The 21,484-nt window shown below is 35.8% G+C and overlaps 1 protein-coding gene across 2 annotated transcripts; it reads right to left on the bottom strand.

Annotated features, from left to right (window-relative positions):
• Positions 1-2,666: 2,666 nt before the first annotated feature.
• On the bottom strand, positions 2,667-18,035 carry hectd3 (HECT domain containing 3). 2 transcript variants are annotated; one of them, XM_009298548.3, is made up of 21 exons: positions 17,422-18,020; positions 16,656-16,816; positions 16,272-16,364; positions 14,679-14,814; positions 14,457-14,575; positions 13,706-13,819; positions 13,002-13,084; positions 11,098-11,263; positions 10,924-11,005; positions 9,437-9,619; positions 8,590-8,642; positions 8,186-8,250; positions 7,994-8,097; positions 6,170-6,283; positions 5,987-6,076; positions 5,698-5,904; positions 4,036-4,165; positions 3,327-3,401; positions 3,145-3,226; positions 2,992-3,063; positions 2,667-2,895 (listed from the first exon to the last, which is right to left on the bottom strand). In XM_009298548.3, the coding sequence occupies exons 1-21, from the start codon at positions 17,767-17,769 to the stop codon at positions 2,811-2,813; spliced, it is 2,562 nt and encodes an 853-aa protein (XP_009296823.1). In that variant the 5' UTR covers positions 17,770-18,020; the 3' UTR covers positions 2,667-2,810. The 2 variants fall into 2 exon arrangements, with proteins under 2 accessions (XP_009296823.1, NP_001070627.2); NM_001077159.2 differs by having other exon boundaries at positions 2,669-2,895; positions 14,457-14,578; positions 17,422-18,035.
• Positions 18,036-21,484: the final 3,449 nt, after the last annotated feature.

The following is a 21,484-nucleotide window of genomic DNA, read 5'->3' as shown; positions in this document are numbered from 1 at the left end:
ACTCACATTAAACATCTTTGGAATGACATTATTTTTTATTTATCATCCCTATTTAAACATGATTTAAATTTGTCTATAAAAGATATATTTCTGTATTTCTCGGATGATGATCATGCTCTTGATCTTATTGTAATTTTTTTTGTGTTACACTGTAAATTTTTTATACACAAAAATAAGTTTCTAAAAACAATACCTATTTTTAATACTTTCCTTGTTGACATTTCAACATTGAATCTCTTAAGCTTATTAATAATAATAAGAATAATAAGTTTCTTAAAGCTCATGACAATCTTTTTTTGTTAATGTTTGAGGCTGTGTATTTTTTTTCTCTCTGTCTTCTTTCTTTTGTGTTATTGTATTTTTTCTTCAATGCCGTGAAGTTATTTTTCTTGTATTCAGTTAAAAATTGAGGTTTGACAAATTGTTATCAAACTATTTCATAACTGTAGCAAGAAGCAAATCAATCATAACTTAATGTTAAAACAGCTTGGAATCACTCAGAAACAATAAAAAAATTACACATATACAACAGGACAGAGGGACCAATGTTTTAGTTTACATCCCTCAAAGTGGTCTATGCCCGTAGCCGCAAAATGAGCAATAAAAAGGTGAGAAGCACCAGAAGCGAACCATTACATTAATTTGAATATACTTTGGCTATTGTTGAAATCCAGGAATTTTCAAATGTACTTTTTTTTACCAGAATAATTCTGAAGATTTTATTATTATTATTATTATGTTTCAATTTATAATATATATATTGAAATTGCCTAATTGTGACTGAGGACATTTGAATGTGCTGGCCAGTTTGTTGTCTGCCTAATAAATGATAGTGAGCTAGTTTTTTACTTTAAAACTTTACCAGATTCCAATTTTTTACTAATGATATATGATGTAATACATTTGTATTTTAAAAATTAGTCTTGTTTAAATTTTTTTTATTGCAGTTATTTAGGAAATGTTTTTAGTACATCAAAAAGTGTGATTATGATGACATCTGACTAGCTAATCCAGCAAAATATATATATATAAAAAAAATTAAAAATTAAAATAGAAACTGAGGCGTATAACTGCAAATAGGTCAAATTTTTGAAAAAAAAAAACACCCCTCACACCAGGCTGGCTACAGGCCTGGCCTCATATTACTAAATATTATTTCGTTAACAATATTTTATGTTTCCAGAATCATTACAGTCTTTATTGTTAAGATCCTGTCATTCAAAAGCTGATTTGCTGCTCAAGAAACCTTTCTGAATATTAACAATTTCAAAAACAGTTGTACAAATATAATATAATATAATATAATATAATATAATGTAATATAAGGGACTTAGCCGAAAAGAAAATGAATGAATAACATAATATAATGTTATAAAATTGGCTTAAAATAAATGCACACAGTAAAACACTTTACTGATCACAGATTTCTGAAAAGTAAAATGTATAATGGTTTCTACAAAAATATGAATCAAAAAAGTATAGTTTATTTTGTCAAAATGCAAGCTGATTGTTAATGGACAATGCTGACAATTAAGCAAGCTAACAGAAGTAAATGACAGGAATAAATAAAAATTGAAAAAGTATATATATATATATATATATATATATATATATATATATATATATATATATATATATATATATATATATACTTATTGTACAATTTGTACAGAATGGCAAAAATGTGTATGTTGAACTGACAATAGTAAAATGAAATGCATTGAAACCGAATTTAAAAAGCTGTGGATTTTCTTTTCACTCATATTTTCCTATTATGCAACTTTTCATCGTCTAAAGGATTTTGTATTAGAACTAACTATGAAATACACAAAATCTATATTTCATTCTTTAGTCTAAAACATTCTCAAAAGAAGGACATTTAAGTCATGTTATTATTGGCCATTTTAACACAAGCAAAAAAAAAAGAAACCAACTGCACAAAATAAGTCTGTCAAATAAGAAAGAAAAAAACATTCTTATGAGGACAATCATTGCTAAACACTGTGGACTTTTATGTTTATTATTTCTGATTCTGACTTTTATCTAAATTAAGCCCGTAGTTAATAAATATTATGTCTAAAAATGTTTAATTATGTGTACTATTTCACCAATCAAGTTTCTTGAAGGGATAGTTCAACCACACCCTTTACATGGTCCAAACATGTTTGTCTTTCTTTCATCTGTTAAATACACAAAAAGACATTTTGAAGAAAGCTGTTTTTCCTATTATGAAACTCAACTTTTACAGGTTTCAGCTTTCTTCAAAATAATGTCTTTTTTCTCAACAGAATAAAGAAACTCAGAGATTTGAAACCACTGGAGGATCAGTAAATTTGTGATTTTGTGTAAACTATCCCTTCAAGTTTATATTGCTTGAGTTTCTAAAAATAATTCCAGTTGTCAGCACTAATGGTGTAGTGGTTAGTGTGTTGACAAATCGCATTTTGGTGATCACGGCACGCAAGTTCAATACCCGCCCTGAGGTCCTATGCCATTCCTTCCCCTTTCCACTTGCTTTCCTTTCTATACTCTATACTCTTCTATATCAATTAAAGGTGTAAAAAAATAAAATATTCCAGTTAATTTGTTACCTTAAATTGAACAAAACATTCTTACTAAATTAAAAATACTGATTAAATATCCATGGAAAAACAGCAAACCAGGTATTGTGTATAACATATTTATTTATACTGTACAGATGTAATTGGCAATAGTGTAGACATGGTCATGTGCACGATGCTGAAGGCTACAGTCCATTTATGCCAAAATTCTGTGTGTAAAATTGGTAAACATGGCAAAATCAGTTGCAATCACTCCTCCCATGGGCTCATGTCTGTGTCAATGGCCACACAGTTATATGCAGCATAGCGAAGCTTCTCTTCACAAACTTTAGCACTGTGGAGGAAGCACACCGTTTAACATGCAGCCAAAAAAAAAGGTGGTACATTTATTAACTTAATATGAGGAACTAAACATCAGCAATAAACATACCTTGGGTATTTGGGCAGATAAAGGGTGCTGGAACATGTGGAAGATTGAGGAAGTGCATCTTCAGTTTCAGACCTAAAAATAAAGAGAGCTTTTGCTCAATAATTTGCTCATAACAACCTAAATGAATGTGTTGTTACTTTATGCAAATCTTACCCTTGTTTGTCTGGGAAGATGTAGATCGGTGCAGGAAGTCGACTTCTGCCAGTCACAAACCTCAAAAACCTGCTACGATCCTCTGATGGAAATAAAAAGATAACAACATTGGAAACTGAAGCACTTCCTTTTACAAATGACTAGAAACGGTCGTTTTGTGTATAACAAGTAACCTCACTAACCATTGGTGAAGTTCATCAGCGCTTCCCATAAGTACTGCACTCTGACATCTGTTTGCTCCAAGTCTTCATATCGTGCTGATAGAAAGATTGATTAACATTAATATTAATATCAGCGTTCCCACACGTTCATGGACAGCAAATTCAAGAACTTTAAGCACCATTCATTTCAATTCATTGAATTCAATACTGGTAGTATTCAAAAGGTTTTTGTGAAATGTTGTTCAAATGGGGGTTATTTGTCATAGTTCTTGTACAAGATTTAAATTTAAGATTGTAAATGAAGAAATTCTGTTTTTTTTCATTCAGTATTTGAAAGCAGAACAGTAAAACGACTGAAACAACACCATAAACTACAAATTCAAGCACTTTTAACAACCTACAATTGTTTTTACTTTTCAGGCCTTGAAAGTGCTTGAATATTAGACATATGAATTCAAGTACTTTCAAAAAGCATGGGAACCCTGTAATATATTTGAGAATTTGCATTACTTTAGCAATCATTCTAGCAAAACAATCAATTCTGTCCATGTGATACTTTAAATCTAACCCAACATATTTGTCATGAAACAGAAGCAGCCGAGAAGCACTGCTGTTCAGGGCTGTAATGCTCCTAGTTTCATCCACTATTTGGTTCAGTGCCTTCGAGAATTCATGCTGAGGCAGAGAATGTGAATTATTTAATGCTCATGCCGGCTGCTGTATGACTCACTGAGGCGTTTAAGGGCCTCCACTGTGATCTCTGGGTCTCCACACACTTTCTTCTCTACTTCCTGCCATGTCAGGAGATCAAGCACAGCTTGTGGCACCACTTTCACCAATCCTGCCTGCATGGCAGATATCTGTAGTGCAGGGAACACAGCATGGATTAAGAACAGGGTTTGTAGACAGATCTGAGAAATATACAATGTCCTCTAAAAGAAGTTTGAAATAAAAATACAAGTGTTGCAATGCTAGCTCACCCAAAGATCTAAATTGTCATTGTTTACTTACCCTCCACCTCTAGCCATTATCTTGCATACAATTCCTCCCTACAAAAAGAGGTCAGTGGCTACCAACATTCATCAATAGGTCTTCTTTTGTGTTCAGCAGAATGAAAAAAGTTTAGAACAACTTTCTGAACTTTACCAATGAGATTACTAGAACTGTCTGATCTTGCAGATTTCAGCTATATATATATCATCAGGAAGATCAGACTCTTCCTATAAAAACAACTGCTTGTGTAGGCTCTTGTTCTATCCAGGCTGGACAATTGCAGTGTTCATTTGGCTAGTCTCCCAACACTTTTAAGAATGCGGCAGTGAGAGTGGTCTTAATTGAACTGAAAGGAGCACACGTCCACCTTTATTCATCAATCTACACTGGCTGCTAATTGCTGCTCGCATCAAATTCAAGGCACTGCTAAAACAATCACTGGCTTCGCACCCCCTTACCTGAAGCCATTATTTCAGGCTAATGTGCCTAGCAGGAGTTTGCATTCTGTTAATGAACATTGCTTTGTGGTACCATCACTTTCAAAGACTTTTACTTTTAATGTTCCTTGTTGGTGGAATGTAATCGTCATTGTAAAATTTAGTTTTTGGGGCAAAGTAACCCCTTTTCAAAGGAGTAATGCTGTGATCACACTACAGTTTTTTCGTGCAAAATTCTGTTTTATGGCGCAGTGAAAACATTAAACAAGATGATTAAACAAGATGATTAGACACTTAAAGTGAGCTATTGGTCCATGTTTTAAATTTCTGTCCAGAAAGGTCATGTTTCTTCTTCGATTAGTCTCACGCAATCATGTTATGCAATTTCGCAGGTCAGAGTTCACCAAGCTTTAACTTTCCAATGCAGCAAACTGCGAAACTTGTCAGATGGGCTTGTCGGACACATTTACGTGCGTATTAATGGAAGTCTATAGGGAGAAAAATGCAGTGTGACCGCAGCATAAATGTGTAGCCTGATCTGATACAAGGCAAACAAGTTTTTTTTTTTTTTTTTTTTTTTAAACACAAATACACTCACCATCATGTCAATCTGGACCAAAATCTTTGAGGAATATTTCCAGTACCTTGTTAAATCTATGCCACAAAGGATTAAGGCAGCTCTGAAAGTACAGGGGGGTCCAACCCGGTACTAGTAAGGTGTACCTAATAAAGTGCCTGGTGAGTGTTTTTTCTTGGATCTTGATTACAGTATGATTACAGTTGAACCACTGAAGTCACATGGAATACTTTTGGTTTCTAGAAAGTAGCTGCCTATGGAGGACGAGGAAGCGCTCAGACTTCATCTAAAATACCCTAATTTGTGTTTTGAAGGGTGAGTCATTAATGACAGTATTTTCATTTTTGGGTGAACTAACCCTAAGCCTTTTTCGGTGTTATATTACCTGTTCTCGGTTCTCTTCTAGTCTTGCTTTCTGTACGAGGCGAATGAACTCTACGCGATCCTCATATCGAACCACCACTCCGCTTCCTCCAGGAATGAGCTCTACCAGCCGCCCGTCGCTCAGAGGTGTGGTGTACACCAGCTCCTGGCCAAACTTAAAGTCAAACGTCTCTTTGTCCATGTGGTCCATTGCCTCCAGCAGCTTCACCTAAGGAATCACATTACAGTCCAGCAGTTGCTTAAAGTTGCACAAAAGAAAAGACAGAAGAAGAGATTTTTGGGCTTCTTACTAAAACTGAATCTACAGCAGGGAAGTCTTTAGTCCAGCTGACCGCTTCTCCAATCAGCTGCTTCCACACCAGCCCTGGTAAAGCCAGAACCTAAAGGAAAAATATTATGAAATCTCATTTACAGCTAGCTTAAAGCTAAATATAAATAAATGATAAGGTACAATTGGAAATTCTGGCACTGACCAGAAAGTCTTTTCCACGAAGAGCTGCACCCATTAGCTGCCCAATCCACTCAAACTTGTTGAATTCTCGGCATGAAGGATTTGGCACATAGAAGTCTCTGGCTTCTCCAGCTCCCTGTCCCAAAACAGTGGAATAATTATTCAATAATATATTCAAAACTTCCATATCCACGTTCATACAGAGTGAACCCCAGCTGAATGGGCTACAAGAGGGTTTTTAAAAAAATAAAGAAAATAAAAATATACATAATAAAATAAAAAACTAAAATAATTTACAAAATACAAGTTGTATATTTTATTATCATCAAAAAAACAAAACAAAAACGAGCAACAAATTTCAGTTTTGAAAAGTGAGGATAACTAAAATAAATTATAATGCTTATAAAGATTCTGCATTATTTAGAGCTTTTTAAGAATGAAACTATGAACTGATTATTTTTCATCGTAACAAGACATCTGGGGCCTCATGTACTAAGACTTGCGTGGAAATCATACTAAAACATTGCGTACGCACAAAGCTGTAAATGTGCGTACGCCGAATCTCACGCATATTCTTTTGTACATCCGAATGAACATGAAACTGAGCGCAACATGCACGAGCACAAAACCCCTCCCTGCCTCCTCCCCCGTATGAATATGCAAATGACTCTACTGACTACAAAACCCAACGAAAAAGCAAAGGCAAAAGCAAAAAGAGAAACTTTGAACAGAATGTGAATTGGAGGTGCTGCTTTCAGAGGTAGACCGGAGAAAAGCGATGTTATTTGCAAATTTGTCCTCTGGAATGAACAACAAAAGAAAAAAATAGAGTGAGAGAGTTTAGCTGATGCGGTTAACACAGTTGGGTCTAAACATCGCACTGAGTGAATAAAAAAGAAATAGTGTGATTTATAGGTGAAAAATGTTGCAGTACCTTTAAAAGTCTCAGTGGCGCAGCTCGAAAAACGCATGTCATCATGTTTTGACACGTTTGAGCATAAACTCGGTTTGAATACAGGGTCTGATAAAGTCATTCTTTTCCCCCCCCCGCTACATATCAGATTTTGCCCACTATTTATCACGAGAAAGACAATTAGGAATCATTAATAAGTTTGTGCATCATATTTTATTTGCACATTTATTGAATGGAAAGTTTCTAATTCACGCATGCAAATTCCTCTTTAGATAGTGTCTTTATAGCAATGTGCGTGCAGTAGATCGCTCCCATTACATTGGGAAAACAGGCGACCGCTGCAATTTGCGCTTTAATGTTTGGCTGGTCAACTGCATGGTATGGAAACCTTATATACCTGCTAGATGAACCCGTCTCATACAGCTGCCATTGCAAGGCTCAAAGACACTTTGTAGAGTGCAATTTAACACAACTGCCTCTAGGAGTCGCCAATGGAAATAAAACAGACACGCACAAAAAATGTGCGTACGCCAGTTATGAAGCTGGCATGGAGCTGTTTACATTCAGACGTTCAGTTCATCGTTAGTAAATCCAAATGTGAGCGATTCTGAGCGTGAAACCTGGTGTACGCAAAGTTTTTGTGCGTATGCAGCGTTGATACATGAGGCCCCTGGTGTGGCTTATAGTCAGATGTGACTTATTTTTCCAGAAAATGCAAAATCAACAATGCATTCATTTGTTGACCTGCATTTCATGTGACCATTAACTTATATCTGAGATCAGTGAACATGTTATCAAGTTGTTAACCTGTAAACTTAAAATCTCAAGGGATACTTTACGTGAATATTTTAGGTCAAAGTGTCTTGGCAGAATAAACATTCGGATATCCCAGGATCCTGGATTGAAAAGTCGATATAAAAGCGTAGTTGTTACCTGGTTAGATGTGCGAGTGAAGAATGGTAGAGGCAAAGGACACTCTGACGAACTGGGACAGAGCTCTTCAGACATGTCTGCCAGGCTGTCTCGAAACCCTCCGCCTACAAGATGGAAATCGCACATAAGGGTACCGTGTTTAATTTGATTGCAAATTTGCGAATTAATGTGGGTGTGTAAGAAGCTTATGACCTTGATCGATTATGCCTTCTGCAATGAATTTACACTCCCACCACTGGTCATATCGCGCTGACCACCTGTACAAAAGTAAAAAATATATGCGTGTACATTTAATTTTCTCAACCATGTCTAATATGTTATGGAGCATTTAGACCAGACATGTCTAAACTCGGCCCTGGAGGGCCGGTGTCTTGCAAAGTTTAGTTCCAACCCCAATCAGACACATCTAGGTTAGCTAATCAAGCTCTAACTAGGCTTTCTGGAAACATCTTTGCAGGTGTGTTGAGGCAAGTTGGAGCTAAAATCTGCAGGACGCTGGCCCTACAGGACCGAGTTTGGACACCCCTGATTTAGACTATTTGAAGTTAAATAAAGTTTAGTACAATTCTTGTGATTTCACCAGAGAGAAAAACTACCTGTAGTCCAGAGTCTTTTCATATTTGTCAGATGGTTTCAGACCCTCATAAACCTAGACAAGAGAAAAATAAACACAGTAAATATTAAATGTAAGGGGGCTGTTAGATTACCTTTTTGTCAGTTTTTAGAAAGAAGTTCTTCATGCTAACCAAGACCCCATTTTGCTTGCAAAACATTAATCTAACTATATTACAGGTTTCCATTTCTAAAATATGTTTTGTATTTTAATGTGTTTTAAAATTAAATTTATTTCTGTAAAATTTATTCTCAGACATTAGTCCAAGCATTATTGTGAATTTATCTGAATATACAGTTGAATTCAGAATTATTAGCCCCCCTGAATTAACCCTCCGTTTATTTTTCTCCAATTTCTGTTTAACGGAGAGAAGATTTTTTTCAACACATTTCTAAACATAATAGTTTTAATAACTCATCTCTAATAATTGATTTATTTTATCTTTGCCATGACGACAGTAAATAATATTTGGCTAGATATTTTCCAAGACATTTCTATACAGCTTAAAGTGACATTTAAAGGCTTGACCAGGTTAATTAGGTTAACTAGGCAGGTTGGGGTAATTAGGCAAGTTATTGTATAATGATGGTTTATTCTGTACACTATCGAAAAAATATAGCTGATAATTAAATAAGCGGCTAATAATTTTGACCTTAAAATGGGTTTAAAAAAAAAAAACTGCTTTTATTCTAACCTTAATAAAACAAATAAAACTTTCTCCAGAAGAAAAAATATTATCAGACACACTGTGAAAATTTCCTTGCTCTGTTAAACATCATTAGGGAAATATTAAAAAAACACAAATCTACTGTACATATTTTGTGGACTACCTGAGTTAAAACAGCATTTTTGCATGTGACATCCAGAGTGGGATTGTCCCGGTGCTCCATGGCAAGGCGACGGTTGATGTAAAGGCGGGGCATGAAGTTAGGCTTACTGGTCTCGGAGTCCTTCAGGCACTGGGTGATGAGAGCAGAGCGACGCTTGGACAACAGCAGGAACTGCTTTATGCTCTAACCAGCACAGAGATCAAAGAAACAAAATCAAACATTAATCTCAATTCCTGACATGTACAGTATCATGTTGCAATACTAGATTGTAAATAATCATTGAAATGGGTATCACTTTATTTTGATGGTCTGTTTGTTGAATTTAATTGATATTGCATATACATGCCAACTAATTCTCATTAGATTCTAAGTAGACTGTTGGGTTGGGGTTAGGGTTAATGTAAGTCGACATGTACTTGCAAAGTTTCTACTAATACTCAAATGGACCATCAAAATAAAGTGTTACCCTAAAATGTTGCAAACATGGCATCAACATCATTCACTGGCTTGGTTGGTATTTTTATATTTTGTCCCCACCAAAAATGTAAAATACTTATTGCTTAGCTACATCTTTTTAAGCCTTTAACTTCCTCACCAAGAAAAGAAATTGTCACTAATTAACACACTTGCATTTTTTCCAACACATTTCATAATTTCTAAGATAACAACCTCTATCAAATGGTTGATATCTCAGTTTATGGTAAAATTACTGTAATCAATGCAAATACTATAAAATAAAAAAAATGAAGTGTAAAACTAATTTATTTAAAAGCATAATCAAATATAAAAAAAAATTTTAATACTAAATCATCTTTTTTTGAAGTATGCCATAAAATATTTTAGATTCTCATTTATTGTGTTTTCTTGTTTTTTGTTGTTACAATAAAACCAAAATCAAGTTTAGTAGTGCAACAGAACTATGTTTGTTTGATTATTTTGTAAACCAACAATGCTGTGTAGTGTAAACCATTATTTAAACGATCATTATTAACAGTCATTATGTAAAACAGTCAAAATATGGTTAACCATTTGGTAGAGCAGGCAGTTAACAATGTGTCAAAACAAGCCAAATATAGTTGTGTGAATACATTTTTATTTAAATGTGCTTTGATCTGCTACCTTAGTTCCCAATAACACAATTACTACCAAAGGAAAAAACTTCTTATATCTGTTCAATGATCGTAAAAAAATTATTGGTTCCATCAGACTGAAGACTTTTTTTTAGGTAACACCTATCAAATCTGAATTTGAGGCTTTTTAAGGCATTTTAAGACCTTTTAAAGACCAGCAGCTACCCTGATTATATTCTATTAAGAAATTAAATGAGGCAGTAAGTTCACCAATAATAATAATAATAATAATAATAATTAAAGAAACTGACATGAATGATGGAGGATTACATATAGACATGAACAGTGAACACAAACTACTTACTGAAAGTATAAAGAATGGCATAGGACAAATTTGCTCAAGACAAGAGTACTAACTTTGATCTGGTTGAATGTTCCCAGACTGTAGTCCCATGCAGGCACCATATGAGGCAATAGACTGTCCAGAAGTGTGATGAACCTACAGACATGCACACACATAAAAAAAAAACACTGAGTGCCACTAAAAGCTCAAATAAAGCCCTTAGAAATTGACATGTTGCCGGTTGTTACCTTTGAATTACCAGTGCACGTCGGTAGAGGACATCAGGTGGTGTGCCCTCCAATCTCGGATAGCGCACTAGATTGGGAGATTGGAACACATCTGCATTCAGGCCCAAGTCACGTTCGCAGGACGATTTGATCTTTAGACCCCTGATCCGTACGTCGATTCCCTCATCTAAAACAAAAATATATATTATGAATAAAGATTACTAATCATGCTTTCTCTTTCAGATGACGGCAAATGCCTCAATTACGTCTGATGTTAAGAGTTTTAATATAATTAAAAGTGGATGATGCTAAATACATGTGTAAACTAAAACATTTTGAGCCCGACTTGCTGTAGTAGTACAAAATGCTTTGACTGTATTGCTGTTATATTTAAGTTTTCACTTCAGGTTTATTTCAATAGCTATTTTCACAATAAGTAATGTTTCAAAGCAGCTATTCAAAAGGTGCACATTATTGCATTACAATCAAATTCAGAAAGTTGAGGTTATTAGTTACCATAACTTTATAAGTTATTGATAACTTTAACTGACAGCAAATCGCTTTTAACAGTTAAAGTTTGTATAGATAAACATAGTTATTTTGCAGTTAAATAGCATATACAGTGGGTGACACTTTAAAATGAGCATTACCGTCTCGCCTTGTACCTCCGCCACACTGAAGGATTGAGAACGTGTTTTTAGGTATAACCGCAGTTTGCGACTATGCAGTCAGGGAGCAGAGAGAGACGGTAAATACCCTGCTACTTGTAAATGAAGATGAAATCATGAAACAAAGCATTATAATTCCTTCAGTAATCATTAAAAACTTAACAAGCTTTATTATAATTGTAAACTTGTGAAGTGAAATGAGGATTCATTTTGTAAAGTAAAATTAAAGAAATAAAAGACAACTAAAATGAAAAGTACAAACCTACATACAAATAAGTAGGCCTAAATAAATTACTTAAATAAATAAATAATACATATACACTGATATATATAAATAAAATATAGAGAGATGTGTTTGTTATTATAAAATAATAGGACTAAGGCAGTCAATGAATAAGCCTTTTCGTTCATGTTTTCATTTACATTTTCGTTATTCATTATATTTTGCCATCTTATTTTATGTCTCAATTATTGTACATAAATAATAAAGGAATAAATAAATATGCCTAAATAAACATTTATTTAAAGATAATACCAGCAACACACAGAGAAATGGTCCAGTACATGGTCTAATGCTGTGTTCACACCAGATGCAGTACGCGTGGATAATTCGCGTGTGAACGTTTTAAATTTAGTCTCTTCATTCGCGCATCAAATTCACTAAACAATAGACGCGGATTCACGTCATAGTCGGAGCTTCTGTTTGCCCAGTGACTTGAGCTTTGTTGCTAAATGGCTAACATGGATTTTATTGAGAGAAGAGTTGTGTTTATGTGCTTTATGAAGGCTGAAAAACAGTGTCGATTTGTTTGGAGCTGTGTCTGAGTCCACTAGATCCTTTCAGAAGTGTACCCAGCTCTGTGAGTTCATAAACTTCTCCAGAAACTGAACCTGAATGATAGAAGCTTTCAGCTTCTTCCGTGTCTGGTGCGAACGCAGCATAAAGAGCTCTTAAGTTGAATGCTACTTCATCAAAAGCATAAAAATAAATTGCCCTACCTCAAGCAAATCACTAAACTTACATTAAAAATTAATTTGCCGCAGGACGTAAATTAAGTCTCGCATGTTTATTTTTAATAATATAGTTTCAGTTCAGTTTTCAAAATGTTAATGTTCTCCTTTGTATTTTTTTTTATTTTCTTACTTTTTAGGTAGGTGATGTCTATGTGTCCATGAATAATGAAGTGAAGTAAATGATCACTATAAATGCATTTGAATGCATGCTAGTTTCTAATGGAAATGTGTGAAGAATCTTACCTCTGCATTCCTCAATCCTGACCTCTATAACTGGTAAATGTGATGTCATGTCCTCCAGAACACACACCTCTCCTATCAAGGTGCTGAGAGAGAGCGAGAAATGAAGCCATAGTGTTGAAAAATTTAGCATCTTACATAACTTCTACATATTTATAACTTGAAAAAAGAGCTATTGCTACAGCTTATTCATTTTAAATAGTAACTTGCATGAAAAAGTAAATGGACTTTAAAAACCACTTAAAAATGTACTGCATTAAATATATTAAGCATATATATATATTGGGGCGATGCAGTGGCGCATTAGGTAGTGCTGTCGCCTCACAGCAAGAAGGTCGCTGGTTCGAGCCTCAGCTCAGTTGGCATTTCTGTGTGGAGTTTGCATGTTCTCCCTGCGTTCATGCGAGTTTCCTCCGGGTGCTCCGGTTTCCCCCACAGTCCAAAGACATGCGGTACAGGTTAATTGGGTAGGCTAAATTGTCCGTAGTGTAGCGTGTGTGTGTGTGTGTGTGAATGAGTGTGTGTGGATGTTTCCCAGAGATGGGTTGCGGCTAGAAGGGCATGCGCTGCGTACAACGTGCTGGATAAGTTGGCGGTTCATTCCGCTGTGGCGACCCCGGATTAATAAAGGGACTAAGCCGACAAGAATATAAATGAATATATATCATCCAAATGGCTTTAAATAATCATTAAATGAAATGACTTACTCGTCAATGGTTACATCACTGTATTTCTTGAGATTATCCCCCTCTCCACCGTACACGGTCACTCTTTTGGGCATGTAGTTGTCATCTGTTGAGTCCACTGTTAATATCAGTTTGCTAAATGAAGAAAACATTTATGTCTTTATGTTGTCAAACTGAATTGTATTCATTTAGTTTTAGAACGAAACATAAATGGATAATGAATACACAGATGTATGCGCGCGCGCGCACACACACACACACACACACACACACACACACACACACACACGCACACACGCGCACACGCGCACACACACACACACAGAAACACACGCATGCACGCACACACACACAAACACACGCACGCACGCAAACAACAAATCTGATGTGAACAAAAAGACAAGGTTTGAAACCTGAAAAAAGTCATAAATTTCACTTCATTTATTTGTGGAAAAAGACAATAAGCTGATTTAATAGGCTAGTTTTAATATGTTCAGTGAAAAATCAGATATTTATTTTTGTACATTTTTCCTACACACTTATTGATTACCTACTAGTGTGTAATATTTAAAAGGTAAAAAGTATTTTATTCAAGAACACTCAAGAGTTTGTTTTTGAGCTAGTCCACTAACCATTAAATCATTAAAACAAAAGTTTGAACAGACTGACCTGATTTCATAACTTGTGAAATTATCTAGAACCAACTGGATTTAAGTACAGTGTGGAAAAAGTCCTTTTTAATTACAGTCGCTAGCAGACCAGTCGTCCTTACTTGACCACAGTGCCTCTCCTCATGTGCAGACGGATCCAGTGCTGTCCCTGCATGCCATCGCTCTCCCAGTACGTCTCCGTGTCTCCATCTGTCAGACAGCTTGCTCCACCACTAGGGTCCTCCTTCAAGCAGAGCAACTCCCTTACTAGTCGAAAACATCTGATATGTTTGCAGCTCTCTGCTATTCAGTGTAATGCAGAATGATACTGTGCCATCACATACCGAACTAGAAGACACGTCAATACTGGTCACACATTGCTTCACACTGCCAAGATTTTCATCCTCCTTTCCAATGTGGTCATAGAAGTAGTGCACGAGGTCCTCGTCACATTCAAACGTCCATGTCGGAGGCACATACCTTGAGGACCAAATATGCACATCAGTGATATGACATTTATTTATTTATTTCAGGGTTTCTGCAGGTTTCACAAAGTAAAATGTAGGACTTTTTTGTAAGACTATTAAGAACAAAATTTCTGACGTATATTAGGTTAAACGGTAAGTTTTTTTTAACGGTCCAGCATAAAAAAAACAACTACTTGTCCCATCAAAAAAATAAATTCTTACTAGTTATTTATAAGCCACATATTTTTTAATAACATGTAATTAAAACATGTCATATGTAACATAATAAAAATAATAATAATGTCAAAGCATGCAGACCCTAGTCGTATACAGTACATACTGATTTTTTTTCAACATAACTTAAAAAATCTCTTTAAACTGAATGAATGCACAACAGACTTTTATAATATCAGTTAGAGATTATAATAAATTAATAAAGTTTCTAATAAAGTGCGCACTGGATGGATGCTACGCTATCCCATGATCCACTGCAAGAAAAATCATGAATGGGAGTGCAGCGACACAAATGGCGTAGGTAGGTCAAGTGATGATGACAAAATGGCGGATGCAGTACGTCCATTCATACTTCTGACATTCATACTGTACACATAGAACACACTTTTCTAATGGCCTAGTAGTATGTTTAAATGCAATTGCAGTACCTACTGAGTAGTAGGCGATTTTGGGCACAGCCCATGTTATTTTCTGGATGCATTAATTAAAAAAATAAAAAATAAAATAAATTCAGGGTATAAATACAAAGGCTTCAATGCAACTCTTTTTCACCCAAAGAATGACAATTCTGTCATCATTTACTCTTCCTTCCCTTGTTCAAAAACTATTTGAGTTTTTTTTCTACTGTTGAACCCAAAATAAATATTTTAATTTTTTTTTTCCTACTAAGGAATTTGATGGGTGACAGCAACCAGCATTCTTCAAAATATCTTCTTTTGTGTTTAACGAACAGAGACATTTAAACAGGTTTAAAACCACAAGAGGGAGAGTAAGTGATAAGGAAAAATCATTTTTGGGTGTACTAACACTTTAATATTCTGATATCAATATGAAGAGTATTTATTGCCTAATAAACAGAAGGATAGCCTTATTTTGGAATATTCTTGCAAAAACATATTTATACAGCTATGCACGTTTGTATTATTTTTTCTAGGACAACACAATACCAATGTTATTTTTATTTGAAGTCTGAAATAATTGTTATCATATCTTTACATAATAATGCAAAGATTACCATTTTACTCAATATGTAACAAGTCCAGTAAACCTACAGACAGAGAATTTTCAGTTGGTCTCTTAATTTTTTGTTTCCAAAGCTGTATGTATTTTCACTGTATTGCCTATTAGTACTAGACAACATGCAGAAATGTATGAAACAGCTAATTATATTATAGGGGACACATTTTTAAACATTCTATTACAGATTGAAATGTTTCGGTCAAAGTTTTCACTTGCCTCAACTTTCGAACAGCAGCCTCATCCGCCTCTGCCACCTTGGGTTTGGCACCCATGTGTAAGGAGTTCTCCACATCCACCACTTGCTCCCACCTACAAGATATTTGGAAACAACATTGGCACTTTAGATCTATTGAACCATTAAGATATAGATACATTACTTTTTAGGTCAACATTTGAATTTCACATAAACCATCAATTCACTGATAGTTCATCCATCTATCTATCTATCCATCCATCAAGAAAACTAATGGAGTATAGATACTATAGGGTTTGTATACATGTTTAACTATAACAATTATATATAAATATAATAATTTCATCCCCAATTTTTATTTACACTAATCGAAATAAAGAATGGTGGGCCTTTACGAAGCCACAAACCTATTACAAGGCTTGTGGTCATATCCGAAGAGTTGCTGTTGCCGGCTGATAGTGTCAGCAGACTCGACCGGGACGAGTCTGTCGCCTCCTTCAGTGTGTTTGCAGACCAGGATCCAGCCCTCCTCAATGTCCACACCTGCCCGATACTCCTCCAGCTGCTCCTGGGATAGACAGAGCACTCAAACAAATCAGACCAACACACAAGCAAAACACGCTGACTCTCATTTGAATGTCCATTGAGCAGAGCAGTGTAGAATTTCCAGAGCCACACAAACACCTGTGTGGTGAACACCTATTCATTTCTCCATATTTAATAAAGGTAAGATACTGCTGGCGAATAATGTAAAAAGATTTTAAAAATAAGTATCACAATAGATCCTCAGTTTATTGCTACATAAATGCAAACATTTATTTTGCAATAGTTGAAGAAGTTTACTAAATAAATATGCAAAATATTAGTTTTTTCATTAAATATGTGCTGATTTGCATACATATCTGAATATGCACATAAAAACATCTGAATATTGAATGAAGTCATGTTTAAAATTATATTATTAAACAATATTAAAGTCAAAGGTTTTTACAGAGGAGATGTAAAAGCTGTTAGGGTGGTCTGAAAAGCTGAATAATTGCAAAGTTGATAACATGGGTGACGTCACCAACCAGGAAGTCCACTCCACATTGATGGCAATAATGATACAGCAGATCAATCAGAACGGCTCCTAACAGCAATCCTTGCTGCATTTCCTATACATAAACTTTCTACCTTGTTTATTTTGACCCACAGGCCGTGGCTGTTGCAGTACTCCTCCCCTGTCGTCCGTATGCACGTCCCTTTTTTGGGCTCGATGTTACATCTGCACGATTTCTTGTGTGGCGCCTGGTGCGGGCTGTCCCACACCGACACCACACTCTTGCCACCCGAGTTGCCCGCTGTAGAGGAGGACGCGGAAGTGGAGCCCGAAGACGAGTCCTTACATATCTTATAGCAAACCTCCTTCGCCACATAACACAGGGACTCCGGCAGAGGTTCGCTCTTTCGGAAACACTCTATACACCTGTTTAAGAAGCGTATCCTGCCCAGGAGGGTGTGAGGGTTGTCGTCCGGAGACATTTCTCCTCCTCAAGTTTTGGGAGCGCTAGCCGGAGAGCTAGCCGAGGATGTGTCAACAACACTGAGCGTCAGCGAGCATTACACTCACTCATCCGCTTTCCCTGTTTGTCCGCTTTTACTGGAATCCGACGTGATAGAAAAAGAGCAGCGTAACAAAGGTTTAGAGACAGTAAAGCTTTGTTACTCCCGCCAGAGCTTTCTCGCGGATACTGGCATCTGTCAAGACAGCTACGTGTCTCCACCACCAGTCTAAAGGGCGATCCGCCCATGTGTGTTTACTTTACTCGTTCCCCCTGCTGGATAGACTGCCTGTTACACTTCCCTTAAAGCTGAATGAATGTGGATTTTAAGATTACACGTTTTATTTATTGCTCAAAAGCGAGCGCGTCTTGTCGTTTGTACTTATGATTAAACAACTGAGAGAAAATATGAATTAATAAATAGGTGAAAGTCAAAATCTCAATAAAAACAGTATAAATTGTACATTTTTATTCCTATTTATCATTCCAATCTATTTGTTTCGATGTGACGGTATTTAAAAATTTATTCCTGTGATTCAAAGATGACATTTTAGCATTTAAAATGTTCTTAAAAATCAGAAATCATCTTAATATGTTGACTTTCTGCTCTGTTGTGATATATTATTACTAGTGTTAATAATTGTTAATGATGTTAAAACTTTTTTCCTCTTCATTTTTATTTGATGAATGGAAAGTTCGAAAACAGCATTTTAACATGTAAAAAGTTTACGGTCTTTTAATCAATTTAATATGTCATCGATATTGTGTGTTTATAATTTTCCCTGCTGGATAGACTGCCTGTTACACTTTCCCTTAACCTGAATCAATGTGGATTTAAAATGACACGTTTTATTTATTGCTCTATAACACGTCCTGTCATTTGTACAACTGGGGGAAAATAATAATTAAATGGGAGAAAGTCAAAGTTACCATAAAAATGTTATAAATTATGAAATTTTATTCATTTATCATTCTACGTGACTGTGTTTTAAAATGTATTCCCGTGATTCAAAGTTGAAGTTTTGTTTTATTATGCAAGAAAATTTACAAAGATACGATATGAACAATACAAAAAGGGTTACATAAATAAAATTGAAATGTTTTACACCAGGTAAGAGTTTTACATCAAATATAATTATTAGAGTCTTCTACAGAGTTTACATATAAATCAAAATCCTTTCTGAAAATAAATAGTAAGGGCGTCTCTTTTAAAATTGACATTTATGCATTAAAATTTAGCCAGAAAAAGGACGACGCAGTGGCACAGTAGGTGCTGTCACCTCACAGTAAGATCCTCGGCTCAGTTGGCGTTTCTGTGTGGAGTTTGCATGTTCTCCCTACGTTCGCGTGGGTTTCCTCCGAGTGCTCAGGTTTCCCCCACAGTCTGAAGACATGCGGTACAGGTGAATTGGGTAGGCTAAATTGTTTGTAGTGTATGAGTGTGTGTGTTTCCCAGAGATGGGTTGCGGCTGGAAGTGCCTCCGCTGTGTAAACATGTGCTGGATAAGTTGGCGGTTCATTACGCTGTGGCGATCTCAGATTAATAAAGGGACTAAGCCGACAAGAAAATGAATGAATGAATGAATAGATAAATTTAGCCAAAAAACCCCACAATAAAATAATGATAAATTTACAATGAGAAAAATCTAAGTTCAGAGAGCAACCACAGAATATACCCATAACAACATTTCTCTGGCCCACACAATCAGCTTTTGCATGGCCCACATGTTGCAGTGAATTACCGGTACATGACTGGACCAAGTTTGGATGTCAGATTACACATGGACCATATTTGGGCCAAGTCGCAGCCAAGTTGACAACCTAACTGGGCCTGAACTGGGCCAGATATCTTGGTGCATCACAACTGCACCGATAAAACTATAAAGCATTGTGCATTTTTCTCAAATTGATTTGATTGAAAATTAGTTTTGTATCTGAAAATAATAAAAATGAATTTTAAATGTGGGTCAAGATAGGCCAAACTTACGTGGCCCACATATCAATTATTAACTGGGCCAAATGCTACATTTTACATTTGGCCCAAGTATTTTGTGCCACCTTAAAAATGATGCCACCTCTGCCAAACCCGGGCTATGTTTGGCCCACCTGCTGTATGCCAGTGCCAGATGAATGTCTGCTGAACTAGCTTTATGCCAACTCTGGGCCAGAATTTTTTGCTACCTGGGCAATTTTTGATGAAATACAAAAGTTTGGAAGTAAGATTTTTTAAACGAAATAGGAATAGTCAACCCTCTTTACAGTGAGTACACGCCAACAATAAATTACATAGTGTTTCCTCATATTGAGTACAAAATAAGCATTTAGGGGAAATGTTGTTATTTAATTTAGCTAGTTCGGTTTTTATTGAGTAGCAATAATGAATGATTGTGATCGACATCGTGACAGCTTTATTAGATAAAAAAATATTTTTTCTCTGAAGAGGCGAAAACTGTTCCCAATCTATATCACCAAATATTATTCCAACAACCTATGCAATCAGGTAAAGATATCTGAGAACTATTAATAACTAAGCAATTTTTTTTGTTTAAGATAGCACTGAGAAGAGTTTGGTCAAAGCTGAAATTTCACAAATTATAATGTTCTGCTATATTGTGATAAATTACTACTGGAGCTTAGTGCTAATAATGGTAGATATTTAAACATCTGGCGACGCGGTGGCGCAGAAGGTAGTGCTGTCTCCTCACCCCAAGAAGGTCGCTGGGTCGGGTGTCAGCTGGGTCAGTTGGCATTTCTGAGTGGAGTTTGCATGTTCCCTCCGTGTTTGCGTGGGTTTCCTCTGGGTGCTCCGGTTACCCTCACAAGTCCAAAGACATGCGGTACAGTGAATTGGGCAAGCCAAAATTGTTCATAGTGTGTATGTGTGTGAATGAGTGTGTGTTTTCTAGGGTTGCATCTGCAAAGCATCTGCTGCGTAAAACATTTACTGGATAAGTTGACAGTTCATTCCGCTATGGCAACCCCTGATTAATAAAGGGACTAACCAAAAAAAAAAAAAAAAAAAAAAAAAAGAATGAACATATAAACATCTATGATGGTTAATGATGTTGAAATTGTTTGTAAGTTCGAAAACTAAACTTGAAAAACGAGTTTACTCTTTTAATCAATCATTTATTCATTTTTTGTCGGCTTAGTTCCTTTATTAATCCGGGGTCGCCACAGCGAAATGGACCGCAAACCTATCCGGCACATTTTTACGCAGCAGATGCTTTTCCAGCCGCAACCCATCCCTGGGAAACATCCACACACACATTTACACACTACGGACAATTTAGCCTACCCAATTCACCTGTACCGCATGTCTTTGGACTGTGGGGGAAACCGGAGCACCCGGAGGAAACCCACGCGAACGCAGGGAGAACATGCAAACTCCACACAGAAACGCCAACTGCGACCACCGCGACCTTCTTGCTGTGAGGAGAACCCCAATTTATATCAGTGCTAAATAAACATAAATCAAGGCTAATTTAACACTGAAGTACTGAAGTAACACTGAGGTAATCATGCTGAAAATATTGCTTTGATTCACAGGAATACATTATATTTAAATGTTGGTAATTTAGTGTTGATGTGTGTGTGTTACACTTTTCATTAATTCATTCAACTATCAACTATCTATTAAAAGTTATATCTTTTTAAAATAATCATGAAGATTATCGTATTAAATGAAACAGAGA

The sequence above is a fragment of the Danio rerio genome, chromosome 2, assembly GCF_049306965.1.
Source record: "Danio rerio strain Tuebingen ecotype United States chromosome 2, GRCz12tu, whole genome shotgun sequence".
Taxonomy (NCBI): Eukaryota; Metazoa; Chordata; class Actinopteri; order Cypriniformes; family Danionidae; genus Danio; species Danio rerio.
The sequence above is the reverse complement of the archived record's forward strand: the minus strand, read 5'-3'. Positions and strand labels throughout refer to the sequence as shown.

Bases quoted from the DNA above. Each gene is read 5' to 3' on its own strand.
- hectd3 (NM_001077159.2), bottom strand. From the start codon at position 17,769: ATGTCTCCGGACGACAACCCTCACACCCTCCTGGGCAGGATACGCTTC. The intron at 13,085-13,705 runs GTAAGTCATTTC...GCTCTCTCTCAG, and splicing joins AGTGATGTAACCATTGACGA to CACCTTGATAGGAGAGGTGT. The intron at 3,064-3,144 runs GTAAGATTTGCA...CTTTATTTTTAG, and splicing joins ATCTTCCCAGACAAACAAGG to GTCTGAAACTGAAGATGCAC.